This window comes from Electrona antarctica (genome assembly GCF_951216825.1).
Source record: "Electrona antarctica genome assembly, chromosome: 9".
Classification (NCBI taxonomy): domain Eukaryota; kingdom Metazoa; phylum Chordata; class Actinopteri; order Myctophiformes; family Myctophidae; genus Electrona; species Electrona antarctica.
In genome coordinates this window covers 22,811,192-22,832,891 of record NC_136790.1, presented here as the reverse complement: position 1 = coordinate 22,832,891, position 21,700 = coordinate 22,811,192, and the positions used below count along the sequence as shown (strand labels likewise).

At 42.6% G+C, this 21,700-nt stretch overlaps 1 protein-coding gene across 1 annotated transcript in view; it reads left to right on the top strand.

Annotated features, from left to right (window-relative positions):
• Window positions 1-21,700, top strand: part of LOC306928932 (rap1 GTPase-activating protein 1-like) — a 35,891-nt gene that overhangs the window by 13,650 nt on the left and 541 nt on the right. Inside the window, exons 10-18 of the mRNA XM_079509245.1 lie at window positions 417-488; window positions 590-676; window positions 1,492-1,632; window positions 14,950-15,078; window positions 18,061-18,170; window positions 18,379-18,498; window positions 19,246-19,363; window positions 20,158-20,266; window positions 20,610-20,722. Of these exons, the coding sequence (XP_079365371.1) occupies window positions 417-488; window positions 590-676; window positions 1,492-1,632; window positions 14,950-15,078; window positions 18,061-18,170; window positions 18,379-18,498; window positions 19,246-19,363; window positions 20,158-20,266; window positions 20,610-20,722 (999 nt within the window). The remainder of the gene's footprint in view (window positions 1-416; window positions 489-589; window positions 677-1,491; window positions 1,633-14,949; window positions 15,079-18,060; window positions 18,171-18,378; window positions 18,499-19,245; window positions 19,364-20,157; window positions 20,267-20,609; window positions 20,723-21,700) is intronic.

The window sequence follows — 21,700 nt, the reverse complement described above, 5'->3', positions numbered from 1 at the left end:
TTTCGACCAAAAATGTAGTTACTGCATTGGCTTTGTAGGGCAGTATAAGCTAGCCTGGCTAATAAGCCAGACTCAAATCACACTGTCGTGTGGTATTTGAGTCTGGAGATGCTGTGTATGGATCTTGTTTCCCGGGGGGCGGGTTCAAACAGTTTCTCTTTGACGCAATTGGTCAGAGCTACTGTCAGTCAAAGGTCTCAAGCATTGAACGTCACTGTACCAAAGCCCGCCCATATTGCATACCGTGTCCCGATTGGCCACACCAGTTCTCTGGTGTAGGAAATGGGCGTACAATTGAGCATCTCCAGACCGTAATCCGCCGGCAGGCAATTTCTTTTGCCAACGGCTGATTCGGTCTGGCTTATTAGCCAGGCAAGTATAAGCTACTGTCGTTTGACCTCTTCCTTGCCCTTCAGGTGTCGGTGACAGCGAGAGATGATGTGCCTTTCTTCGGGCCCGCTCTGCCAGACCCCGCCATCTTTAAAAAGGTCAGATTGTTTTACAAAGCAGATGATGTCATAACAAAATGCCGTAAAACTTTATTCACTTGCTCTTGACTTCTTTCACCTCCCGGTTTTGTCGTCCACAGGGCCCTGAATTCCACGAGTTCCTCTTCACTAAGCTTATCAATGCGGAGTATGCTTGCTATAAGGCTGAGAAGTTTGCCAAGCTGGAGGTGAGAAGAACCCTTTTCCACCAGGCCCCTTTTACACCAAAAGAACTTTGGTTCTAGAACTGGTTCCGTCCTAGATTCTTGGAACCGTGGTGCTTTCACGGACTGGCGGACATGTTTTGTTTCACTACTCTTCTGCTATGTTCAGCCAGTGAGCAGAACTGTTACACACACACTTATATAGTACGAACAAATGGGCTCAATGCACACACGCCATTTTGGAAAGAACTTGGGCCACTTCACAGGTGCTACCGATGATACTAATGAGGGCTCTGTTCCATTGTGGTCAAATGCAGTCAGGGTGCTGATATCGTGCATGTTGGCTCACTGGAAGCACACTGCTACACAAGTGGGTCTCAAAGTGTCCTTAAGTTCCAAATGTCTCTGTATGGGCATGTAACTCTGAGAGTGTACAAATGGAACCAAATTGACCCGTAAGGGACCCGAATTTAAATGGTTTGAAAACCACTGTACACTAAATGGAAGCCTTGATTAGTATAATTAGTAACACCTGAAGGAAGTAGTGAAGCATCCCAGAAGTTATTCTGTGTGCATACTGCATAGAGCCCATTCTTTTCTTTTTTTTTCAAGATATATTTGGGGCTTTTTGCCTTTATTGATAGATTAACAGTAGTTTGACAGGAAACGGGGAGAGAGATGGGGGGGGGGGGGGGGGGGGAAGACACGCAAAGTTCGACAGGATTGTGACTCGAACCTGCGACATGCTGTCAGGCTGCCAGCCTAGGTGCCTGGACCGCCTGGCCGGCCCAGGCCATAGAGCCCATTCTTAGCACTGCGTGTGTGTTGTGGTTGGCCAGGAGCGTACGCGGTCGGCCCTGCTGGAGACGCTGTACGAGGAGCTGCATATCCACAGCCAGTCCATGATGGGCCTGGGAGGAGACGAGGACAAACTGGAGAACGGAGGAGGAGGGGGAGGGGGATTCTTCGAGTCCTTTAAGGTAACATGCATGCAGCCCCCATCCCGCATTTGATGTGGGACGCACTAAATGGCGCTAATTGGCGGCTAACTATATTCTGCAAGTCTGCATGTTTGAGAGCGAGAGAATGCTGACTGAGAAAATGGTCTTTGATCTTTGTTTGTTGTTTTTTTTTCTTCTTGGTTTGGGATTCTGGGTAATCACACATGAGAAATGAGTTCACGTCTGCAGTTTTGTGGGGGAAAAAGGAACATTTTATTGCCGGCAGCGCAAAAGACAAACAGCATGGTCCCAGTAGACAAGATATGATGTATTGAAGGCAAAATGTCAACTGTAAGAAAGTGTGGAGTGAAGACTGAAGAGCCTGTCTTTTCTATTTGAGCAGCACTCGGAATAAATGAGAGCTAGCTCTTGAGTTAGATTCAGCCTGCAGGTTAAATGATGAACATTTATGGGACAATAGAGGGTGTCACCCCTGTTGTGCTCAAGTGACAGCCAGTGTGTGTTAGTCCTGTACCTGCCTGTAGACCTTCTCGCAATTTGGTGTTGGAGGAATTTCTCACTTGAACTGAGTCAATGGGTCCCTAGACATGAAAAATCAACGAGGTGCTCGTCCGCCATAGTGCCACGAATAGCGCAATGGCTACATCAAATATGGCCGCCATCGGCTATGATGAAAATACAACTTTTTTGTTTCTGGGTGTATTTGCACATGTAATACCTCCATCCTGACTAATTCAGGTGTGTGGAATTTGTTTCTGATACCATTTTGGGTGTTATTGACCTTGAAAGGTCATGGTCAAGGTCATTTTGCCATGAAAAACCGGTGCAATTAGTCTAATGCAACTAATTGGGACATTTTCAATTTTCTGATATTATTTTGACCATTAAGGATCATCTTGTCATTGAGATATCAATATAAATATTTTTATTCAATAACTCCATTCCGATTTTTGTCATTACTGTCACTTTTATTGTATTTTTTCCACAATTATTTGTTTTATGTATAACAAGAAAATTATAACAATTATAAATGTTCCCCATAAAATCAAAACAAAATCAAACTAGAAAAAGTGCCCCTCGGGGCACAGGTCTCCACCAGGGCAGGTCAGGTTGTGGCCTCCTGGTGGCGCTATAATAGGCCAATGTGAAAAGGGTGCCATTTCTTCATACGCCTTTGATGGCAATTGGATGATTTGAGGCATTTTGTTCCAAAAATGTGTTTAGCAAAAATCAACCTGTTGGTGGCGCTATAACAGGCCAATGTGAAAAGGGTGGGATATATTCCTCAGCCTAGTAAGAAAATGTGTGAAAGATTTCACGTAAATTGCATGCTGCGTTCATGATTTGAGGCTTTTGTTCAAAACGGGGCAATCTTGCAAACTGTGAAAGCCAATTATAGCCAATTAGGATGGAATATGAAATATCGGACAGATCCGACTTGAGCACATGACCATAGAGATACTGTGTAACGATTTGTGAGATTTTTGGACAGAATCTGGAGGAGTAATATAAAAAAATGTGTTTTACAAAAGTCGGCCTCCTGGTGGCACTATAAAAGGCAGATGCGGAAAATGCAGGTCAAAGGTTTGTCCTTGGCCTCTAGGGAGTGTGCATGCAACGTTTCACGCAGATCAGTGCAGTTTTAGGTAAAAAATGTGAAAAGCTGCCTCATGGTGGTGCTATAACAGGCCGTTCTGGAAAATGTGGGGCAGAGGTTCATCGTTGGCATCCAGGGAGTGTGTGTGTGCAAAGTTTGGCATCGACCGGGTTAACGGTGCCGGAGATTAGCTGGTAACAGACGGACGGAAGGACGGACACACACACACACACGGACACGGACGGAGTGCAAAACATACTCTCTCCCCATGCCTTCGGCCTGGTGGAGACAATAACAATTTCACACAAAGTGCACCATTGTGTGCATGCTAGTTAGTGTGATGGGTTTTTACTTTTTACATGAGGGATTTTCCATGGCAAAATATTATGCATGGAACTCCATCAGCACAGCAGCCACAATGCCGAGTGTCACTTCCCTGCACACTTGGGTTCCTTTGCTGTCTCAAGCAGGTGGCAAGCCCAAGCTAAACTTCAATCATCACATTGATGCATTGGCGAAGAAGCTAAAATTCACTTTGAGCTTCTTCTATAGAATGAAGTCCTGTTTTTCTTCTGCCTCACGAAAAAGGCTGGTCACTGGCCTTTTCATGTCGCAACTTGATTACGGCGATGTTGTTTACCGTTTCGCCTGTTCCTCTGCTTTTGGCAGACTTGATCCCCTTTTTCATGCTGCTTTGAGATTCATTACCAGCTCCACCTATAGGACACACCATTGTACCCTGTACTCCTTAGTAGGGTGGTCCTCCTTAGCATCTCGCAGGCTGCTACACTGGTACACTTTTATCTACAAAGTCATTCTTGGTCTCTTTTAGTCTGTACTTGGTTTAGTGGATAGCTATTTAGACTCTCTGAGTCTCCCTGGTAGTTGGTTTTTGGTATTACGGATGTCATATGTTTGTCTTATGTCCTGTATTTGTTGTTACTGGCAGAGCTGTGTAACATTTATTTGCCTCTTCTCTTGGCCAGTGCGCACTTGTAAAAGAGACTATGGTCTCAATGTGATTTTACTGGTTAAATAAAGGTTAAATAAAATTTAAAAAAATGCACCAGAAAGCACCTCGTTGGATGTGACCTCTGATCACACTACTTGTGGGAGGGAGAGCATCAATTCCAGCACTGGCACTGGTATAGCTTTCCACCCTGAGGTCATCAAATGTCTCAGCAATTGTACTTGACCTGGCCCCCGCCCAGACACGCACCAAGTACTTCTCTGCCAACGCTGCATCTTGTTCTGTCAAGGTGTCTGACTCTCCAAAGTTAGTTAAATATTTTACTGGGTCAGAAGCATGTTTGGTCCCCACCTTGCTCATGCAGTCTTCTCCAGTCAGGATATGTGCCTTGATCACTGTCTTTGCTAGTGGTGGTCCAAGACGAGAGACTGCTTGATGCAGTGGAAGCATGCACAGCTTCTCACCAGTGCCATACTGCTGCCAGATCTCCTTCAACCCTAGTGATTAGACGTATGGGGTGTAGTGTAGCAGTAATGTGAAGGTGTTTGTATGACTCTCTTGCTCTGCTTCACTCGAACAGCTCACTCCACATGCACCACCAATCTGGTGTCAGCCTCCTCAATTCAGTTCAAGAGGTCTGGGATCTCTTACCACCAACCACCAGCCTTTACTGGGAGCACCTTATCATCACAGACAACAAAGCTGACAATGATGGTAGAATTGCCAAATTTGCCATAGACTTGATGGCACACCATATCCCGAACTAGCATTTATCAAGTTGCTGAGGGATTTGGTCTCTGTTCATGCCAACAATGTCGATTCCTGTTCTTGAATCTGTGCGCCGCATGTGCACACCTTATTTTAGAGACATCTCAAGAATCGAGTATGATATGGATGAACTCTGGCTCTTGGCAAAGGGATGATAATAATAATAATAAAGCTTTATTTATATAGCACCTTTCAAGAACAAGGTCACAAAGTGCTGAACAACAAGAGTGTATATAGAAAATATCATACATCAAAAACATAAAGGTGAAATAAATACATCAGAAAGTACAAAGATCACAACGATAAAGGATTAAAAGCAGCTTTGTAGAAATGGGTCTTCAGAAGTGATTTAAAACGAGGAACCGAATCGGCAAGCCTAATCTCCAGTGGCAGGGCGTTCCATAATGAGGGTGCGCGGATTGCAAAGGCCCGATCGCCAATAGTCTTTTTGCGGCCTGATTTTATGGTGAGAAGGGCTTTTCCCGAGGATCTCAACTCGCGGGCTGGCACATAGGGGTCAAGTAGGTCTGAAAGGTAGGACGGAGCAAGGCCGGACCTAGCCTTGAAAGTAAAATTTTGAAATTAATTCTAAAAGATAGGCAACCAGTGGAGGGTGGCAAGGATGGGAGTAATATGGTCGAACGTTCTTGCACCTGTTAGGAGGCGGGCTGCTGCATTTTGGACCAGTTGTAGTCTGTGAATTGATTTTTTTGGAAAGACAGGTGTAAAGGGAATTGCAATAGTCTAGGCGTGAATATATGAAGGCGTGGATGACTTTGGTTAAGTCAGGGCGTGAGAGGAAGGGTTTTATTTTGGCAATATTGCGAAGGTGGTAAAATGAGGACTGGACAACCTTTTTTACATGGCCCTCCAGGGAGAGGTCGGAATCGAGGGTGACACCTAGGTTTCTGGCTGCGGGTTTAATGTTCTGGCGGAGGGAACCAAGGTTGTTTTCCAAACGGACTCTGTCTGATGGTGGGCCGAATAAAAGGACTTCAGTTTTTGATTGGTTGAGTTGTAGGAAATTATTACCCATCCAGACCTGAATGTCGGCTAGGCAGGCGTGCAGTTTGGCTAAGCAATTGGTGTCGTCCGGGTTGATGGGTAGATATATCTGGGTGTCGTCGGCATAGCAGTGGAAGTTGAGGCTATGTTTGCGTATAATGTACAGGGAAAATAGTAGGGGGCCAAGGATTGAACCCTGGGGGACACCACAGTGCAAAGGGGCTATGGAGGAAGTGGATTCACCAATGCAGATGGAAAAATGCCTGTTAGTTAAGTAATAGGTGAACCAGTTTAAGGCTGTGCCTGGAATACCCACGTAATTCTCAAGGCGGTTTATGAGTGTTGCATGGTCAATGGTGTCGAATGCAGCGGTCAGGTTTAAGAGGAGTAGAATAGAGCAGTTTCCAGTGTCAGAGGCTAGGAGAAGGTCATTAACTACCTTGAGGAGGGTCATCTCTGTGTAGGGCACCTGATTGAAAAATCTCAAAAAGATTGTTCTTATTTAAATAACTAATGATTTTGGTGAAAACAACCCTTTCTAAGATTTTGGAAAGGTTTGGAAATTGGTCTGTAATTGCTAAGTGTAGATGCATCGACGTTGGGTTTTTTAAGCAGGGGAGAGACTAATGCAGTCTTAAAAAATGGAGGAACAGATCCAGAGTACAGGGAGCTATTGATGATGGATAAAATGTGGGGGCCAACAGTGGGAAAGATGTCCTTGAGAAGGGAGGTGGGGACAATATCTAGGGGGCACGAGGAGGATTTCATATGGGGAATGAAACACAATTAAATTGGACGATTTACATTTACGTTCCGTTTTCCTGAGTTCTCTCCTTAGGGCCCGGGTGTGGTCGTTCAACCAGGGTGTAAAATTATTGGCAGAGTTTGACCGGATTTTATAGGGTGCTACTGTGTCAAGTGTGACTTGACAGACAGTGTTAAAATAATTGAGTTGGTCACTGGGGGAGTGGTGGAGGGCTGGAGGAGGTGCAGTGGAAGTAAAAATATTACAGAATTTGGTGGCGGTTAAAGGGTTAATGAAGCGAGAGCGGGTGGGGGCCGATACTTTGGTGGAAGGGGGAACGGACGACATATTGAAGACAATGACAGAGTGGTCAGAAACCCCCCCCCCCCCCCCCCCCCAATATTCGAGATGTTCACTCCAGATGATATGACAACATCGAGAGTATGACCTAATTTGTGTGTTGGACCAGTTGGGTGGACCGTAAGATCAAATGATTCCATTAGGCTGAGGAATTCTATAGCCACCGCATTGCTGGGGCAGCAGGTGTGGACGTTATAATCGCCCAGGAGGACTCCTGGTCTGAGAAATCATTAAGAAAAGAACAGTTTGGTTTGTGAGGGCGGTACACTAGGATGAAGAGGGTACGATGTTGCTTAGTGCAGAAAGCTAAATATTTGAATAAATCGAATTCGCCAAATGAGAGTGGGGTACAAATAAAATTGGGATTGAAAATTACAGCAACTTTGGCTTGGCAGGGGGCGGGATGTGTTAGTTTATTAGATGGGAGGTGAAAGGGGAAAATGAAATTGTCCATGTTGACTCCAGAGCCTTTGGAGTTCCTGTGTGGGACTCTGTTTGCAGTGAGAACAGAGATTGGCTGCTGTCTTGGCTCTGCTGTGGTGGGTGGGTGGTAGATGTCGCTAGAGAGTGTAATTATAGAGGGGGATACAATTGTGAAATTAACAGTGGGGCTAGCAAGCAATGACAATGAAATGGGATTATGAGAAGGAGGTCCGCCCGGCCACCAGGGGGCGATGCCGGGGCTGCGGGTGTCTGACTGTTGACCAAAGGCAGCCGCGTCAACGTGGTGGCCTGGCCGGTCAGCTGGGATCGATAGTCAATGATCAGGTAGTGTTTGAGCTGCTAGTGAGTTCCGTAAATTGTGTGCTAGCATTTCACAGCCAAAACGACTCGGATGGAGGCCGTCACGGGCATAGAAGTGGGGGCGATTGCAGAAGAGGAAAAAGTTGGATATGTAGTTTATATTGTGCGAATTGAAGCCAATAGTGGAGCGTGGACAGTCGGCTGAAGGAAACATCGCCTCGCTCGAACGTGGGCAGCGGGCCGGACATGTACACTACTTTTCCAGATTTACGGAGGAGAATGAAAATTTGTTGAAAATGGATTCGTGTTTGTTCAGACTGGCGATCATTTGTACCGGCGTGGAAGATGATGTTCTTGACTGTGGGGGGGAGTGAGGCTAACAGACCGGGGAGCTTATCGAGTAGTTTGGCTGTGGTGGCTCCGGGAAAACAGTGCGTAATGCAATTAATAAAACGGATACATTTGATTTGACTGTCACCGATAATGACCGTGGTGGGGTGGATCAACAGGAGGGGTGGTGGGGTGGGTGTGCGGACGTGCAGTGCGGGGGGTCGAGTTGGAGTGGTGTTACTGTTATTTTCAATAACTACAGGGGTGGTGGGCTTCTGTAGAGCCTTCTTGCCAGGCGGTTTCCAGGTGTTGGAGAGGGTGGGTTTCTTCAAGGGATGAGACCCTGGGGGACCGTCCGAGCGGCGCTTTACAGCGGATTTTAGCAAATTGTAACGTGGCTGTTTCTGGCAGGAGGTGGATGGACTTACAGGGGATGATACACTGGGCAGCGGGTGGTTGGACGACGCGCTCGGATTTAATGTGGGGAACTCATTTATGTCCAAGAGAGAAAATGAGTTAGATATGGGTGGCGGTGCGTGTGAGAGAGGCTTCATTCCATGCTTCCCCCGAGGGACCGTTGTCGAGGGTCCAGGAGTGGAGCTGGCCGAGGGGGTTGATGTTGACCTGATGATGGTATTGATAACAGCACCTAAAGTAGGGAATTGTGCAAGTGGCATCTGCCGCATTTTCGACAAGTCTACTACAACATGAGTGGCAAGAGTAGACTTTGGACTCCATTGGGTGAGGTCAAGTTCAAGCTCAATCTCACTGACAAGTTGACATGAGCTGGAAGGTCACCATCAAACAGGGGAGCTGCTGAGAGCACATCATGTGTAAGTATCTCCTGGATATTCATGCCCCGCTCCTTAGCAATGTCCATACTCCTATGTGCCTCGGCCATGTATTTGGACGTAACTAACTTCTACTCCTTCATTGAAATGAGGTAGCTTCCACTTTGGTATGGTTGTGCTCAATGTCTTGGTCTTCCCAACTAACATTTCCTGTCTGTATGAGCTAAGGTTGGGCGATATGCCAATGTTTTTCAATCGCCCATCGTCTGTCCAATCCAGAACCTGGATGAGCCTGATGAACTCTATGGCATGCAGAGAAGCGCCGGTAGAGCTCATTATGTGTGAACTCTAGAACCTTTATTGGTTCAAGATACCATGAGCCATGCCAGGTACTTTATGCAGTCACATTCTGCAAAGATTGGCTTAGAGTCGTTGATAGTAGTCACATGTAGATTAATGTTTCCTTCTCTTTTGGAGACTACAGCATTCTTGATGATGGCCACCAACTGCAGCCAAATTCCAAAGAATTGGCATGCCGATGTGGCTGCCGTGCTGCTGGAGTCTCATGCATGTAAAACCCATCACACTAACTAGCATGCACACAATTGTGCACTTTGAGTAAAAGTGTTATTTGTTGTTGTTTGTGTTATTTCATTTGTGTTATTTAGTTTATATACCACATTTCTTTTCTGCATAGACTTATATTCTAATTAAAGCACCCAATTAAAATAAAAGTTAAAGGGGGACATTTATAATTCTTATATTTGTATGTTCATGTCTTTTGTTATAATAAATAAAACAAATGATTACGAGAAATACAATAAAAGTGAAGGTAAAGACAAATTGTAATTGAGTTATTGAATAAAAAGAGTTATATTGATATCTCAATGATAAGATTATCCTTAATGGTCAAAACAATATCAGAAATGAATTATAAATGTCAGAATTAGTTGAATTAGACTTATTGCACTTATTTTTTTACTCCTAACAATGGCCAATGTCTTTGGAATAGCTAAATTACCTTGACCATGACCTTTCAAGGTCAATATCACCCAAAATGATTAAAATAGTATCAGAAATGAATTCCACATGCCTCAATTAGTCAGAATGGAGGTATTACATGTGCAAATACACCTTATAACCCTTTCTTTTATAGTACAGTAATAACCAGTTAATAACCCGGTAATTACCTAGTAATTACTAGGTAACATCCAAGTACTTCCCTGACAACTACCGGTTTATTCCCAGGTAATTCTGAGTATTTACCACGTAATTACATGGTAACTACCTGTTAATATAACCGGTAATTACTAGGTAAATTACCCTGTGATTACTAGGTAATTACCAAGTATTTTTCTGACAACTACCAGGAAATTATAGGCATTGACTAGGTAGTTACCAGTTAATTACACTGTAAATACTTGACAATGGCCATGTAGTTACCTAGCAGGTACCTGGTATTTACTAGATATTTCACTGACTACTACCAGGTATTTACCCAGTAATTGTTTATTTATGTATTATCAATTGGTGCAGTGACTGTGAGGTGGTTAATGACTCATATTTAACTGGTAATTACCAGATATTAATCTGATAACTACCTGGTAATTGCATTTACCCAGTAATTACAAAAAGTACTTAACCGGTAATTACCTGCTATTTACCCAGTAAGTGTGGTTTGTTTCTATTATATTCCCTGGTATTTTCTCAGTATTTACAAAATGTTTTACCTAGTAATTACCCAGTAATTAAGCTGGAACTGGACTGTAAAAGAAAGCGTGGTTTGTTTCCTTTATATTACCTGGTAATTTCTCAGTATTTACCCAGTAACTACAAAAATATTTTCCTGGTATTTACCCAGTAATTAAGTTGGAACTGGACTGTAAAAGAAAGTGTGGTTTGTTGCCATGATATTACTTGGTAATTACTCAGTATTTATCCAGTAACTGTGGTTTGTTTCCATGATATTACCCTGTACCTTCCCTGTAATAACCATATTTCAGTTTGTAATCAAAGAGTAGCCCATGAACTCAAGAATGACACAATGATGACAGTTTAAGGGTTTTTATATAGAGATGGTTGCACAGCCACAGACAGACATGGATGGATGATTGTATGAATGGTATCTGAAATGACTAACCTTAACACACTTATCACTGTAAAGTTCAAATACATTAGCTGAGGCTAACTTAGCTTGTTAGAGCCCTGTTAGGCTACCATAGATGGCTGCCAATGTTAACCTAGCAACATGATTTAGCATAGCAAATACAGGCAAAAACAAACTTTTTAGAGAACACATAGATTAATTAATTGTTACAACATTAATTAATATTGCACTGTATAAACAAACAATGAGCATACTTCCTGAAGAACGCATTCTGTGATCCTGTTTGTCTGTCTGTGTAGCTGCATGTAGAGTTGCAGTCCTCTTGCACTGACTACACTGCCCAAACAGAAGCCTGAACTAAAGTAGAAAAATGGGTCCTCAATATGAATAGAGTGTGCATGAAGTAGCCTTCACTAAATTCTATGGGGAATTTTGTACAGTTACTTTTACAATTCATGGTTTAAACCAGTGGTTTTCAACCCTTTTCAAATCAAGGTCCATTATTTATTTAGTATTTGAGCTACGGCACGGGCCACCATTTGATGAGATTTAATGATTAAATTCTTCTACATTCTCTAACTTGTGTAGACTTCTTGTAAATGAATTAATGCAGATGTTTAACAATTATTTAACTATTCATAAAAATATGACCTGTAAGGGTCCACTTGGTTTAATTTTATGCTCTCAAAAGTTAAAGAACTATAAGGGTCCATTTGGTTACCAAAGTTGAAAACCACTGGTTTAACCTGTAGAAAAGAATTGATCGCCATGGTAACCCCAGCCTGGACCTGATTAGGTGAATTCCCAACACCTGCTAAATCCCCCAAACCTGTATCTTGATTGGAGTCAGTTTCCACTCTCCCAACCACTCAGTCATGCAGCTACACAGACTCAGACACAGACAAACAGGATCACAGAATGCGTTCTTCAAGAAGTATGCTCATTGTTTGTTTATACAGTGTAATATTAATTCATGTTGCACCAATTAATTCATCTATGTGTTCTCTAAAAAGTTCATTTTTGCCTGTATTTGCTATGCTAAATTATGTGGCTAAGTTAACAGTGGGAGCCATCTATGGTAGCCTAACAGGGCCTACTCTAAGTTAGCCTCAGCTAATTTATTTTAACTTTACAGTAATAAGTGTGTTAAGGTTGGTCTCCCAGTAAGCTAAGTTTGTAGGCACTATGACTATTAAGTGTGCATGTGTGTGTATTGTTCCCACTTAACAGTAATTATTTACTTTAAATATAGTGCAAAATCTGACTAGCAGTCTTACCTAATTTGTATTGCTGTATCCCAGTGAGGATATAAGAACTGCTGTCATTTCTCCATATCCTTATGTTTTATTGTTTCTGTTATTTCAGATACCATTCATACAATCATCCATCCATGTCTGTCTGTGGCTATATAAAAACCCTTAAACTGTCATCATTGTGTCATCCTTGAGTCCATGGGCTACTCGTTGATTACAAACTGAAATATGGTTATTGTAACTAAAGGTGAATGTTATTGAAATTTCAGAGTTGTTGCCAGGTAACACTACAGTTCCTGCAAGTACAGGAAAAGTACAGGGTAATATCATGGCAACAAACCACACTTTCTTTTACAGTCCAGTTCAACTTAATTACTGGGTAAATACCAGGTCAAAATATTTGTAGTTACTTGGTAAATACTGAGAAATTTCCAGGTAATATAAAGGAAACAAACGCTTTCTTTTACAGTTCAGTTCCAACTTAATTACTGGGTAATTACTAGGTAAAACATTTTGTAAATACTGAGAAAATACCAGGAAATATAATAGAAACAAACCACACTTACTGGGTAAATAGCAGGTTAAATATTTGTCTAATTACTGGGTAAATTACCAGGTAAGTTCCTGTCAATTGCCAGGTAGTTATCCGGTTAATATCTGGTAATTACCAGTTAAATATGAGTCATTAACCACCTCACAGTCACTGCACCAATTGATTGATAATACATAAATAAATAATTACTGGGTAAATACCTGGTAGTCGTCAGTGAAATATCTAGTAAATACCAGATACCTGCTAAGTAACTACATGGCCATTGTCAAGTATTTACAGTGTAATAACTGTTAACTACCTAGTAAATGCCTATAATTTCCTGGTAGTTGTCAGAAAAATACTTGGTAATGACCTCCTAGTAAATTACTAGCTAAAGTAGTAATCACAGGGTAATTTACCTAGTAATTACCGGTTTAATTATCAGGTAGTTACCATGTAATTACCTGGTAAATACTTGTAATTATCTGGGAATAAACCGGTAGTTGTCAGGAAAATACTTGGATATTACCTGGTAATTACTGGTTAAATTACCATTGCATTACTATGTAATTACCATGTTATTACCTGGCAATTACCCAGTAAATACTTCTTACTACCTGGTAATTACTAGGTAATTACCTGGTTATTACTGTACTGTAAAAGAAAGGGTTACCGATGGCAGCCATATTTGATGTGGCCATTCGTGGCACTATGGCGGACGAGCACCTCGTTGATTTTTCATGTCTAGGGACCCATTGACTCAGTTCAAGTGAGAAATTCCCCCAACACCAAATTGCGAGAAGGTCTACAGGCAGGTACAGGACTATGTGCGCGTGTGTGTGCGTGTGTGTGTGTGTGTGTGTGTGTGTGTGTGTGTGTGTGTGTGTGTGTGTGTGTGTGTGTGTGTGTGTGTGTGTGTGTGTGTGTGTGTGTGTGTGTGTGCGCGTGCGTGCATCAGACACTAGGGGAATATCCCACCATTAGCCTGTGTTATTATACATAATAGTTGCGTGTTAGGATGTTGCAACATGACACGTTGGTGTGAGCTTGTAGATGTGCTATTTTCAATTACTTTCAACACAACCAAGTATAAATCGGGCTGACTTTACACCGACTGCGGGTGCTTCACCATCAGTAGCCATTATGACGGTGGAGTGTGGCCCCAAACACAGAGTTATGGCAACTGGAGCTGTGGTTATTATCATGCACGCCTGATGAACAGTTCAATGACCCTTCGTTAGCAAGGCTGATGATGATGCTTGCATGGCTCCCTATGGACATAGATATTATTTTTCTCCTCTCTCTACATATATCCCTTTCCTCTACTTAACACACTCTCTCTCTGTTTGTGTTACATACACCTCCTCAGTATATCTCCCATCATACGATGTTACTGTATGGATATACTCTTTGCCCCCCCTCTCGATCTCTCCCTCTCTTTCGCCCGTCTCTATCAACTCCACCTCCCACGAGAGAGACAATACCACTGTAGTATGCATTTACCCCTGGCCTTTGTCCTGATCATAAATGAAGGCAGCAGAAGAAGCACACAGGCAGCGTGCGCACACACACACACACACACACACACACACACACACACACACACACACACACACACACCTCAGAGCTTCTGTGAAGCTGTCACTCTGACACGGCTGTAACTCTCTCACTGCGTTCCTCTCATGCTGCCTGCTGCTCGTTCACCCTCTCTATCCGGTTGTTCTGCACTGCCCCTCAGTGTTTAAGATGTGTTCCTGCATGCTTTGCACACACACACACACACACACACACACACACACACACACACACACACACACACACACACGCACACGCGTGCCTGATATACACGCATGCACAAGCATCCATAAACATACACTCTTCTAAAAAAAAACACACATATTTGTAGTCAACGGCATTCATAAAAAGAAGCTTGACAGGGTCTTCAGTCTGTGTTAGCAGGTGCGCTAAACATAATATGATTATTTAAGAGAACTACCAAACATTATATTGGCAAAACATGTAAATGTTTTGCTGAAATAATTTGTTCATCTACAATAGATGTGTGGTATGGGTAAAAACAGTATGGAAGGCATCCCACTGACAGGTGTCTCCTCCTCGTCTCTCTGTGTGTAGCGGGTGATCCGCAGCAGAAGCCAGTCTATGGACGCCATGGGCCTCAGTAACAAGAAGTCACACACAGTCTCGACTAGTCACAGTGGCAGCTTTACGCACAACCCAGAGAGTCCCAAAACCCCAGGGATAGTAAGTACTGTAGCCCCGGGCCTCCTGGTTCAGCCGAGGCTAGGGCTGGGCCATTTCATCAAAACCGACATTTGGATCTTCTAACCTGCTTGTAGGTTAATCGAATTGAGAAGCAGGTTTCTTTCCCTGACCTTTCATATCAGCGAAACAAAATTTGAATCGATTTTTTTTCCTTCTGATTAACCACTTTAAGCCCTGTATTATACTTACTTGTACAATGGTGGCGTGTGAAAATAGCCGATCTGTAAGCTCACAATGCTTCTCAATGTGACACATTGTGAGCTTGTAGATCTGTTATTTTCACTTAAAAAAAAAAAAGATCGTTCATTAATCGTAATGGAGGAAAAAGTTTGAAATGACCGTGATTTTGATTTGAAGTCGTATATCGCCCAGCCCTAACTGAGGCCCGCACACACAGGAACACCCACATAAACACACTTAGGTGCACACGTACTGTATGTGAATGCATGCACATAGAGTTACACACTACCCTTACATATGCCAATGCTGCCTTTTGCTTGTGTAGAAAACATGTCACACTTTCAATAATCAGCATTTTAGTCCTGCTTGCACCACAAGAATGTTCACCACCCACATAACCACTTCATCCTTGCTTTATACTAATTAATTCATTGATTGTATTGCAGTTATTAATTATTTTTGTTTCTCTTAACAAATTAACTGTGTAATCCCTGCAGTGGTTGCTGAATTTATCATTGTAATAAACAAACAAAACAAAAATAAACTTAGGGTGGATGAAAAGAAAAGGCGCATCTCTTGTGGAATGAAGTCCTCCCTAGTGAGATCCAGTGTAGTTTGTGACTCCTTGAGTTGAGGTTAGCGTAGCTGCTGTCTGACTACCCAGAGTCCCTCCCTCCTTAACAGTTGCTTTTGCATGAAGACTTCCTCTTGCATCTGAAGACCTATCTGTGCACTCCTATGTTGTCCCTGCATGTTTGGCTTGGCTGTAAACTAAAGTAAGCATGGCTAAGTAAAGCCTTTAATGAAAGAGGGTGTGCAAAATGTTTTGCTATATTTTCTTAAAGCTGGGGTATAGTGTCCTTTTAATTCAATCAGAATCCCACCACCCCGTGACCCAAACACATTCTGAAAATGTGCAACTCCAACTAGGAACAGGACGGGATTTTCAGAAAATACTAAATCATTGTTCTTGGAGCTAAGTCTTCAAATCATTACCAGTCCTCCGACCATAAACCCTTTCTTATTGCCCCTAGTCCTTCTTCCTCTTGCATCGCTAAATATGTTTCCTCTCAGGGCAGATACTGACAACATGGCTGCTTAGCTTTGTGGTGTTCTGACTCCAGCTGTTCCCTCTTGTGCCTCCAGCCTGCTCTAACTCTAAACTCATTGTGTCAGTGGTTCTCAACCTTTTCATATTTGAACTAAATGCTCATAACTTAGATTGTGAGGAATTTTTGCCTCTTATTTATATTATTTGACAATTTGCCCAATGTTTGACCAGTTTTTATAGAATAATTTGTTGATTACTTTTGACGCAGAAATCTTATTTTTATTTTAGCACGTCATCTGGGGAGTGGGGACCCCCTCAAAATCATTTGGGGACCCCCTGGGTTGAGAACCAGTGATCTAGTATATGCACTGTATATGTATATTCTGTGCGCTTTAAACAGCAATGTTGCTGTTTGAATTCTACTGCTACGCGCATGATATCTCTCAATGTGATTGTTTTCCCCCCTTACCCTATCAAACTATCTTTGAAACTTTCTTCTCCACTTTCTCTCTGCCTTTTCTCTCTGCCCCCCTCGTCTTGTGTGGCTCAGTCATTGCTTGTCCCGGGGAAAAGTCCCAGTAAATATGGACGTCGAGGCAGTGCCATAGGGATAGGAACAGTAGAAGAGGTTAATTCTCCCTTCTCATTTGCTTCTTTGCTGTTGTGTTTTCATGATGTTACATAATGTGATTGTTTTATTGTTTTGGATGTGTGTATTCATAATGGCGTAGTTCCCAAGGCTGTAAGCTTTCTTAGATGCAGTAGAGGTGAAACAATGCCATTTGTTTTGTAAGAGCCAGTTCTCCCAGAAAAAAATATTTAATCTGAAGGGACTTCCTGGTTACATTTACGTTGAAAAAAAAGCACAACAAAAATATAATACACATCTCACTTCTAGCTGTCCACTCTGTCATTTCACATAACGCCTGGCGCCGTTCATCTCAAAATCTCAAAAGTGATTGCGGCCCACCCATCTGACATCTAACACGGCAGCCATAGAGCGCCAAAGTCCTGACACCACTCGCTCATCCCCTGGTTCGCGGATGTTTTTCTCTATGGAGAATAACATTGGGTCATCTTAAAATCGTCTCATATAAGTATTGTGGTCCAAAAATAAACAAACTGTCTCTGCGATATTGTTGGGGAGGTGTCTCTGTATCGTTTACAACAGTCAGCCACTCATATTTGATACAGTCTGTTTCTAGCGAAAATCTTAACTAATTCAGTAGCAGCAGTAACATTTTGTCGCAGTCAGTTGATTCTTCATATCCATATGAGTGAAACGGCCAGGATGATTTGTTTATACACAGTTCTTATATGAGGCGATCTAAGATCCCCTATGGTGATTATAATACAAATAAAAAAGTACACAAACCCTGGGAACAGCGCCCTCTGTCGATATTGCCGTCAGCCTTCAGTGCTCAGGGCAGGTTTATTATCAATCATTGGATTGCGTTCTGGCTTGGATCCACTAATATACTTTTAAGTTCCCATTTATCTGTATCGCAATGAATGTTTAGTTTTTCTTATTTTGGAGAAATAATACCATGACCACCATTTATTTTTATCATTCATATCTTACTGTTTTGCCCCTTATTTGGGGGCTGATTTGCCCACAGATTGGTAATCGCTGTGTGTACTGTAGGTATATACAGTATACTCATGCTAATAAACTGAACCGCCTGCCCCCTGTGTGTCATCATGTCTGACATGCCTCTGTCCTCTGCCAGTCATTGATCATTCCTGGGAAAAGTCCTACCAGGAAGAAGTCTGGAGCCTTCAACTCCCGTCGCAGCAGTGCCATTGGCATTGAAAACATCCAGGAGGTCCAGGAGAGGAGGTCAGTCGTGGGACTTGACTCCACCAGTATCCGTCAAGACTTTTGAATGGTGTTCAAATTGATTTAGGATAGTGGGTTTTAAATTTCATATACGCTTATTAGTAAGTGAAGAATGTACCATCTAGCTGTAAACACTTTTGCGGATGAATATGTTGTAAACAAGAACTTTAAGCTTTAACATATTAACATATTTTCCTCTATTTTTAAGCCGGGAGGTGTCTCCTAGTCCCAGCACACAGAGGACCCCAGACACATTTCACATTTCCCAGGACGCCAAATCAGACTCCTCCAACCACAGTTCTCCAGAGATGCCTACCACTAAGCATAGGTGACTACTGTGTGAATATCCAGATTGCATTGGCTTTTAATTATGGAGAAAAACAATTAGCTTTTATGCTACTTAGTTGTAAAAACGTATTTTTTGCAAGTTTACAACTTGAAAAAAGTTTTTGACCTACTGTGAAATGCCTTTTTTATCTACACTATTGTAGTTAATGTGTAACAATAAAGTCCAAGAAATACTGCTTGCCTCCCAAGTGGTGTGGGCTGTATTTATTTTTGAGGGGCACTAGCCCCTCCTATGCCCAGCTTTCCGGGTTTGTGTAAAAACAAACATTGGCTTGTGATTGGCTGATCACCCCATAGCGATGATTTGTTTGGCCGAGCAAAGTACATATTGAAGATAAAAGTGAGGGCAGAAAAGTGAAGACGGAAAAGTGAGGACGCAAATTGTGATTGGCCAGAATGAGTTGAGTCTGATAAGAGCGCCCCTCAATTTTTAAATATTTGAGAAATATCTGAACAAGGCAACTGCATGCCCACCAACGCATGTCAACCTAATAGGTCTTCATCATGGTTTGTCTGACTACTTGGGATTCAAGCAGTAGACCTACTTTTTTCATTTTGTCATACGATCTTCCTGTGCCACCAAAGGGCACCTGTTTATATAGAGCCACTACAATGATCCATGTGGCGCTTCCTCCTTTCGTTCTAATCTGCAGTTGATGTGTTGAGTTGAGTTGAGTGTTTGAGTGGTCAGAGTGACCCAGGCGGGTAGTTCTGCAATGTGTTGCAGGGCTCCGTCCATCCCAGAGGCTCAGGATCTGTCCCGTTCCTCTTCCAACGCGAGCAGCTTTGCCAGTGTTGTGGAGGAACATGAGCAGGAGGGAGTGGAGGAGTATGACACTGGTCTGGTGAGTCACTTCCGTCCTCACAACAAAAAGTTGAGGAATGTATTATTAGCACATTTTACATGCCACTCCTTCAAGAGATTTCTTTTCCCTTTCCTGTTTCTTCTAGTAGCATTTCACAAACGAGGGAACATGGGATGTGTGACTTTGCCATATTAGAATACCATTTGCCTAGTTATGACTGTGATAAAATCAAATGAATGAAGGTTGGACACTTACAAGAAAGGTTATTTATGGCCTGGGCCGTGTCTCAGCGGTCCAGGGACCTTGGCCGGTAGTCCAAGTCTGGCAGTGTGCCGCGGGTTCGACTCCCGAACCCGACGGCCTTTACTGCATGTCACCCCCTCATCTCTCTCCCCCATTTCCTGTCAGCCTACTGTCTGTACTCCCTCTATATAAAATAAAGGTGAAAGTCACAAAAAAAACATTATTTATTTAGACATATTTCATGTCAGTGTATTTCATCTATGGACTGATGGTTTGCACTTTTTTTATTGGAGTGTTCTCTTCAGCAGAATCAATTAGAATCAGCGTTATTGTCACATATATGTGGCTGACACAAATATTCAAAGTCACACGATTAGTCACACACGTTACCGATATTCTTTCAGAGCCACAGTGTTGCATGCACAATAGTAACATAGATAAGATAACCCTACAAATAATTACTTTTACAAATGATTTCTTGGCCTATTTGTTACAAAGCTTGTCCTTTACTTGGAAAATGTCAATCAAATTTAAGTTAAAAACAAAAACAAAGCTTGACCTTATTGTACATTGTTTTCTGACCAATACAGGAAAGTCTATCCTCTGCTGGGACGCCTCACAAGAAGGATCCGTTTATGTCCGGCTCCTGGCTGGAGGACAGTGTGTGTGTGCAGCAGTCAGTCAGTCAGGCCTCTCCAGGTGACCATAGGCATATGGCCTTCATTTATACTGTATGCAGTCTGGGGACTTCGCTGTTTAGACACGATCGATTTTCATTATATATACAGTATATAATGTTGCTCTGGAGAGGGAAGTCTGGAGCTCTCTGGTGGAGCTGTTGCCCCCGCGACCCGACTACGGATAAGCAGTTGAAGATGGATGTATATATAGATATATAGATAGATATATAGATATAGATATATATATATTTATTTATTTTATTATTTTATTTTCAGTGGAGTGATGTTTTGTAGGTTCGGAAACGCTGGGTTAGCAAAGGTTTTATGCATTAACAGCCACAGATCTGTGTTTTCCCTTGCAGCATCTGCTCGCCTGCAGCAGCAACCGGAGGGAGTTAGGGCATCAGAGCCCAAAGGAACAGACAGCCGAGCCAAGCCAGAGCGCTCCTCATCACAGGAGCACAAGGCCTCATCAGTAAGATACAGAAACAAAAACCTTTGGCTCCAATCATTAGATTTCACTATATTTTTCCAATGATTAACTTGTGTATGTGCATTGTATACTTCGTATATAGCATATAATTTGTGTGTGTGTGTGTGTGTGTGTGTGTGTGTGTGTGTGTGTGTGTGTGTGTGTGTGTGTGTGTGTGTGTGTGTGCAATATGTGTGTGTGTGTGTGTGCAATTTGTGTGTGTGTGTGTGCAATATGTGTGTGTGTGTGGTTAATGTTTACATTGTGGTCCTCTCTCTGTGTCTGTGTGCAGAACTGTTAGCCTCTCCTCATTGATCACTACATGGATGTCCATTTTCAGGTTAGCCTCTTCTAGGTCAGCTAGACTCGTTCTGTCATCTTTCTTTCTCCGTCTTACTGAAGCGTTACTCATAGTCTGTTTTTTACGGTGGTGAGGTGACCACCGAACTACAACATGACGTCACTGAGCCGCGGTGCAGAGCAAACCACCGCTCTCCCCTGCAGCCCTTCTCTCTGTTTTTACTCACCACCGCTCCACGTTATTACAGCTCCGGTGGTCACCTCACCACTGAAAATCCAGACTATGAATAGGCCTTTAGAGCACAAAATAATCCAGAATCCACATGAAGGGTTTTCTGTAGTAAAGAAATATGAACGTTATAATGCCATATAGGAAGGTAGAATAAATGAAAGCCCTAAATGTGAATTCTGTAAGTCCTCGTGCACTTTAAAGCACCTCTCGAACCATTGTCTCTCTTAGGGGTAAAGTTGAATTTAAATACATAGTTCTACGCCAGTGACACTCACCAAAAACAGCAGATATACTCTGATAAGATAAACTCACTGCACACATCACTGCAATACATTGTGAACATCTTGTACATCTGCTATTTTTAGTGCAAGACACCATGTGCAACAAAGTACCAAGCCCTAGGACTATGAGGACGATGATGGATGATTGTTTTTTGATGACCACTGTCC